At 44.3% G+C, this 7,120-nt stretch overlaps 1 protein-coding gene across 1 annotated transcript; it reads left to right on the top strand.

Moving 5' to 3' along the window:
• Nucleotides 1-2,054: 2,054 nt before the first annotated feature.
• Nucleotides 2,055-2,820, top strand: LOC119769285. Its single transcript, XM_038261255.1, has 4 exons — nt 2,055-2,095; nt 2,148-2,255; nt 2,331-2,496; nt 2,559-2,820. Exons 1-4 carry the CDS (start codon nt 2,055-2,057, stop codon nt 2,754-2,756), a joined length of 513 nt encoding a protein of 170 aa, XP_038117183.1. The 3' UTR covers nt 2,757-2,820.
• The last annotated feature ends 4,300 nt before the right edge of the window (nt 2,821-7,120 follow it).

Genomic DNA, 7,120 nt, shown 5'->3' with positions numbered 1-7,120 from the left:
GCAGTGACAAAATCTCAAGTGAAGTTAGCCCTCACGAATTGAATAAAATTTTGTCGTTTTAATTCTAATCCTATAAACTTTAAAAAAAAATGTTAGTTATAAATATTAAGCAAAACAATAAATGTACATGTTACCAAAGATATAAAAAAACTAAACCATTAAAAAGCTTCAAACTTTTAGAAGATAAATAATTATGATTGCTTAACGCACCCTTTTCAAGGTTGCCAACATAACGGACCAACAACAGTATTGTGCGACAAGTTAGCTCGCAGTTAGTTACGAATGGAAGACAGCCGGAATAAATCCGTAAAAAGTGATTTTCTTAGGAACTAAACAATACAAGTACTTACAACTTTTTGTTTATCGGTACGTAGCACTATATAACTTAACACAATCAAAACAATTTCACAGTAATCAGTAAATGATTAGTAAAAGTGTTTTTCCTTATCACGAAATTTCACCACTAAAAAGTTCTTAGGCAGATGTAAACATTGCGTAGCACGAACGTAACCGGGAGAAACTGTCAAAACTGGCAAAAACGAATGAAACCGTCACGCACACCACAGTTATTTTACAACACTCTCTTGCGCTCGCCATGTCCCGTTCACGCTTACCAAATAAAACCAAAAAAATGGTAATTATCATGATTTTTCGAGTTCAACTCGAATAACACTTTTTTTTGGTAAAGTGGGTCGAACTGGCAAAATCATGATTTTCATGATTTGGCGAGTTCGAGCATGGGGAAATATTTCACTGGATCAAATCTGTTCGGATGTTGCCTATTTTCAGGCGCTTTCTGGTTTTTCTTGAGGGATGGCAATTGAATTAATTTTAGTTATAAACTAAAATAAAACCACAACGGCATAATTATTTATTAATATGTAAAATAGTACAGCAATGAAAAAACAATAAGTTTTTTTTCTTTAAATGGTGCTTCGAGAAAATTTAGGTCGCTTCAAATGTCCCCGGCATCGCAGTAGATCGCGCAGTCAAGCCGAGCAGTCTCCCAGCAATCCTTCAAGTTCCTTCTCACGCAGGCGTCGGAGCGAGTGCCCTCGGCCAGCACTTGCTCGAGACGGTTCGAGTGTTCGATCAGCTCGCGATCTGTTACGACCTGGTTCACGATGACGGTGCGGCTCGTTCTGTTGGACGTGTCCAGCTTGCCGCCGAACTGTGAGGGGTTGAAAATGTTAGGTTTTGTTTTGTAAAAGTTTATGATGGCGACTCACCCCAAAGCACGCTCCCGCCGGTCGCTTCAACTAATTGGACGGTCGCTTCAGATCGTTGCAGGTGGGCTGCGGCTGTCCTGCGAACGGATGAACCGGCTCGTGCTCGATGCTGTCCACTCCGGGGAACGAATCGGCTATTTTGTTCACCGTCTGCACCTGGGCGTGAGCTCCGCCGTTGGTCGAATAAACGGTTACGTTGCCGTCGATGCTGGAACCGGCGATGAGCGCCGGGTTGCGCGGACACCAGGCCACGCAAAGTTCCACTCGGAGAGGATTTTCCCGTTTTGCTCTTCGGAGCTTTGGTTCCAGCAGTAGATTTTGTTGTCTTTGCCGCAGGAAGCGACCAGGTCGAAATCCTTCGGGCACCAGGTCAGACCGAGGACACCCCGCTGGTAGATGTGGAAGGTTTTGGTGGGGGTAGTCGCGTAGCGGAGATCCCACAGTTGAACGGAGGGGGCTTGATCTTCCTCGCTGGCTACCAACAACTGGGTGGCCACTTCCGGGTGCCACTGGACGGCGCGCGCCAACGGATCCGCGATTGGTTGTCGGTCAGTTTGATGATGGGTTCATTCTTGCGGAGATTCCCGATGATACAACGCGAGACCCTGAACGTCCTCAAACGGTTGCGCCTTCGCTCCTGGGCTCATCGGCGTCGCCGTGATGTTTAGATCCCAGATAAAGCTTTCCGACTCCGACGCTCCCGAGGCCAACAGTTTATTCTGGTACGGATTGTAGTCCATACTGCGCACCACTCCGTTGTGTTTGTCCTGCTGGGCCATCAGCGCGTTCTCCCCGCCCAACAGCTTCAAAGCGCTGTAAACCTGGATGACGCCACCTTCGCAACCACCGAAGATGACCCCGTTCGGGTTCGTGGCCGTACCAAAATCCAGCGGACTTCACACGCCCTTGTGGAACCAGTGCGCACTCGTCTGACTTCCCACCAGCTTCAGATTTGAGCTCACCCTGGATGATCTTCGAGTTGAACTTGTTGCACGCGACGTTCTCCTCTGGCCACAGCGCTCCACGGTAAGGCAATTGCGTCGAGGCCGTCTTTTCCGTGATCGCGTCCAGCAGATGATCCGAATCGAGGATTCCCGACAGACGAACTACGCTCAGCAGCTGTTCTACTGTCTTCAACGAAAAGCGAACTTTGGATACGACGTTGTCGACGTTCCTTCCATCTGCGTTGCACTTGCACCTGTCGTACACGGCCCGAAAGATCTGCACCTCAGTACAGATGGAGTCGAGTTGGCCTAAAAAAAAGAAGGTTAGTTGCAGATAAACTTAATCAAGAAAAAGTTTTACCAGTTTGAGGGTGGTCGATTCCAGAATGCGTACTTGGTAGGGAGTCCGGAACGCGTACTTGGTAGGGACGAGGGATCCATCGCAAATGGTGATAAAAATAATACGAAAGGACGGGCGGTTCAGCGAACCCCGTCGCACACCTGTGATGCGGCAATGTTGTCGTTCAGCCAGTCCGGCCCAAGGCACATCCATGCTGGAATCGAAAAGATCTTCGGGAAGTAAGGACTTGCAAGGTATTCGTATTTTCTGAAATTTCCTAAAAAATAAAAAAGTCAAACTTAGTTTAACCCTAGCTTTAACCCATAAAAATCCATCCAACGCCTAACCGATAGCTCTTCCCATTTTTGCCGAAACCTGTCCACCGGTGGAAAGAATTCTCCGAACCCTTTCGCCAACATTGGAAGGCAATCCGTCCACCGACAGACGGATTCCTCTTGCATCCTTGTGCCGTATTCCGTCCACCGGTGGACCGAACTTTTCCACCAACATTGGAAGGCAATCCGTCCACCGGCGGACGGATTCCTCTTGCGTCCTTGTCCAGTAATCCGTCCACAGGTGGACCGAACCTTTCGCCAACATTGGAAGGCAATTTGTCCACTGGCGGACGGATTCCTCTTGCATCCTTGTGCCGCAATCCGTCCACCGGTGGACCGAACTTTTTCACCAACATTGGATGGCAATCCGTCCACCGGCGGACGGATTTCTCTTCCAAAACCTTGTGCAGGCAATCCGTCCACCGGCGGACGGATTCCTCTTGCATCCTTGTGCCGTTATCCGTCCACCGGTGGACCGAACTTTTCCACCAACATTGGAAGGCAATCCGTCCACCGGTGGACGGATTCCTCTTGCAAAACCTTGTGCAGACAATCCGTCTACCGGCGGACGGATTCCTCTTGCATCCTTGTGCCGCAATCCGTCCACCGGTGGACGGATTCCTCTTGCAAAACCTTGTGCAGGCAATCCGTCCACCGGCGGACGGATTCCTCTTGAATCCTTGTGTAGCAATCCGTCCACCGGTGGACCGAACTTTTCCACCAACATTGGAAGGCAATCCGTTCACCGGTGAACGGATTCCTCTTGCAAAACCTTGTGCAGGCAATCCGTCTACCGGCGGACGGATTCCTCTTGAATCCTTGTGTAGCAATCCGTCCACCGGTGGACCGAACTTTTCCACCAACATTGGAAGGCAATCCGTCCACTGGCGGACGGATTCCTCTTGCAAAACCTTGTGCAGGCAATCCGTCCACCGGCGGACGGATTCCTCTTGAATCCTTGTGTAGCAATCCGTCCACCGGTGGACCGAACTTTTCCACAAACATTGGAAGGCAATCCGTCCACCGGTGAACGGATTCCTCTTGCAAAACCTTGTGCAGGCAATCCGTCCACCGGCGGACGGATTCCTCTTGCATCCTTGTGCCGTTATCCGTCCACCGGTGGACCGAACTTTTCCACCAACATTGGAAGGCAATCCGTCCACCGGTGGACGGATTCCTCTTGCAAAAACTTGTGCAGGCAATCCGTCCACCGGTGGACCGAACTTTTCCACCAACATTGGAAGGCAATCCGTCCACCGGTGAACGGATTCCTCTTGCAAAACCTTGTGCAGGCAATCCGTCCACCGGTGGACCGAACTTTTCCACCAACATTGGAAGGCAATCCGTCCACCGGTGAACGGATTCCTCTAGCAAAACCTTGTGCAGGCAATCCGTCCACTGGCGGACGGATTCCTCTTGCAAAACCTTGTGCAGGCAATCCGTCTACCGGCGGACGGATTCCTCTTGCATCCTTGTGCCGCAATCCGTCCACCGGTGGACCGAACTTTTCCACCAACATTGGAAGGCAATCCGTCCACCGGCGGACGGATTCCTCTTGCATTCTTGTCCAATAATCCGTCCTTTTCGCCACGAAAAATCCGTCCGTTTTACTTACCTGAAATTCAACCCGAAGCTCCGGAGCGCAAAAACAAACTAACATTAAATATTTAGGACGAAACGTTTCAAACAATTTTTTTAAAATTTCGCTAAGTCCAAAATCGCACTTTTGGGAGTTTGCTTAACTGAACTCGTTTTTTGGTAATTTTCACAGTTTTTCGAGTTCGTGAAATCACACTTTTTTGAGTTCGTTTAAGCGAACTGCCAAAAGTGCGATTTCTGAACTCCCAAAAGTGCGATTTTCAGTAACCGTGTTCTTTTGGTCGATGCTCGATTTGACTGTGTTGGTGGTGAGAGAGCGAGCCCGAAGCAAAGCAAAATGTAAACAATGTGGCATGGAGTAAATCCGCTAGTAGCTGCCGGTTTCATTTAGGTGTGATCTCGTATTTTTCTGCAGTTGAGCAAATCTCTACCAAAACCGGAAATGGATTTTATTTGTATTTTTTGATTTGGATCAAACTATGTGGGGGCCTTTCCTATGACCAAAGAAGCTATTTTGTTTCATTGGTTCACCCATACAAGTCCCCATACAATTTTGGTAGCTGTAGATACAAAAATGGTACGTAAATAATAATTATTTTATTAATTATTATTTTATAATAATTATTAAACAGCTGTAACCGAGGCTGTAACTATTGAGTGAATTTTCTGATTAATTTGGTGTCTTCGGCAAAGTTGTAGGTATTGTTGAGGACTATTGAGAAAAAAAATTGCCGATTTTTTGAATAACATTTTTTTTTTTCACAGAAACACAATTTTCAAAAATACATATTTTTTATTTTTGAGATTTTTTTATATGTTTTAGGGGACAAAAACCCGCAACTTTTGAGCTATAGAGAAGTATGGTCAAAAAATCTGCCGCCGAGTTATGCATTTTTGAAAAAATAGTGATTTTTGGAAAAAATCGAAATTTTGTACCAAAACAAAATTTAACCTAATTTTTTTATGTAAAATTGAATTTGCAATCGAACAGTACTTCACTGTTTTTTTGATAAAGGTTTCCGTTTTCAAGATATCGACGTCAACATTTCAAAAAGCATCATGTACAAACCATGCGTTTTGAGAAAAACGCATTTGAATGTTGAGCATCCATTTTCAATTCCCATTTTAATATAAAAGCAAAATAAGATGTTCTAATAATAACAAACGATGAAAAACGTTGATTTTATTGATACTTGATCATCAAAATTCAATAAAACATTATTTCCGTGATTTTATTTGAGAAAAACAAACATAACTTCTTTTGAAATCACCAACGTCGATATCACCCTGCTGTCATTGAGGGGGGCGCTTTGTTATGATTCGTTTTTCTTCGCCGAATGTACATAGCGCTTTGTTCATGATGCTTTTTTTTTCGTCACGAGGTTCATGTAGTCTTTTGTTTGACAGGTTGACAGGGCTATATAAACAGGGACTGCTGATAGCAGAGATTTTGTTTAGGTTACTTTATTTAAAATCATGATTAAACAGACTTTACTGAAGTAACTTTTGCTCATTTTTGGTGGAGAGGTAGCTTATTAGGAGTACTTTCAGAATATGCAATAACCCAGAAAGTGTCAAAATGTACATGATGCCTTTTGAAATGTTACCGTCGATATAGCCACCGAAAGTTTGATTTTAACGAAATATTTGCAGTTTTTCGATTTTTAAATATAGTGACCATGAGTGACCATTTCTACAAATATTTTATTTGAAAAGCTCAGAAATTGTGCTATGAAACTGTCTAAGAGACATTGAAGATTGGACCTCTGGTTGCTGAGATACAGCGAAGAAAAAGAAACATGAAAATAATTATTGAAGTTTTCTAAGTTTGTTTAAACCTCGGTTTAAACAACCCATCATTTTCTAATGTCGATATCTTAGCAACTAATGTTCCGACACAGAGTGTGTGTGGTTCCGATCTTCGATGTTAAAACATGAAAAATTCGTGAAATTTTCCAATCTTTTCGAAAACAATCAATATTTTGAAATTTTTTGAATCAACACATTTTGAAAGGCCCGAATGATTACATCTATAGTTCAGTAACAACATTTCAAAAGGGCGAAACCTACGATCCTGCCATTTCGGGAAAATCAACATTCAAAATTTTGCAATTCCGATCAATTCCTATTTCCACAAAAAAGCATGAAAACCATCAATTTTGTCAAAACGTAATAGAAAATAGCAATTTGAAATTAATTAAGGTGTTTTTGCTATTAAAAATTGAGAAAAACAAATTACGCCTTTTTGAAGAGCGTGCCTCCATTTTCGCCCCACCGTATTCGCCACCCACTCAACCAAAACAACGGTTTAGCCCGTCAGGTTACGCCGCAAAGCAAAAGTAAACAACAGATTCGCCCTTTTGTTTTTTGTTCATTTTTCGGGTTTTTAAAGAAAAAAGTGGTGAAACAACTATTTTATCACTGTGAAACGTTACAGTCAGTGATAATACAGTGATATTTGCAACCTCAGTGATAAAAAAATTGGTCTAGAAAGCCTTCAGAAGGAGTCCGATTCAGGCCAAGAATCGTTGAGCCAGGATACACCGTAAGTAGCAAGTTGGTTTGACGATGTGGTCTATATTGAAGTGACGTTCCTTGGGGTGTCCCCGCCGGAAGTGGGAGACATGGCACCTGACGACTAGGCCACCCCGCGACACCATCCTGCCTTCTCTA

This window comes from Culex quinquefasciatus, chromosome 3, assembly GCF_015732765.1.
Source record: "Culex quinquefasciatus strain JHB chromosome 3, VPISU_Cqui_1.0_pri_paternal, whole genome shotgun sequence".
NCBI classification, from domain to species: Eukaryota; Metazoa; Arthropoda; class Insecta; order Diptera; family Culicidae; genus Culex; species Culex quinquefasciatus.
Note: the sequence above shows the minus strand (reverse complement) of the source record. Positions and strands in the feature narration are given on the sequence as shown.

Bases quoted from the DNA above. Each gene is read 5' to 3' on its own strand.
- LOC119769285 (XM_038261255.1), top strand. From the start codon at position 2,055: ATGACGCCACCTTCGCAACCACCGAAGATGACCCCGTTCGG. The intron at 2,096-2,147 runs GTTCGTGGCCGT...TTGTGGAACCAG, and splicing joins CCGAAGATGACCCCGTTCGG to TGCGCACTCGTCTGACTTCC. The intron at 2,497-2,558 runs GTTAGTTGCAGA...GGTCGATTCCAG, and splicing joins GTTGGCCTAAAAAAAAGAAG to AATGCGTACTTGGTAGGGAG.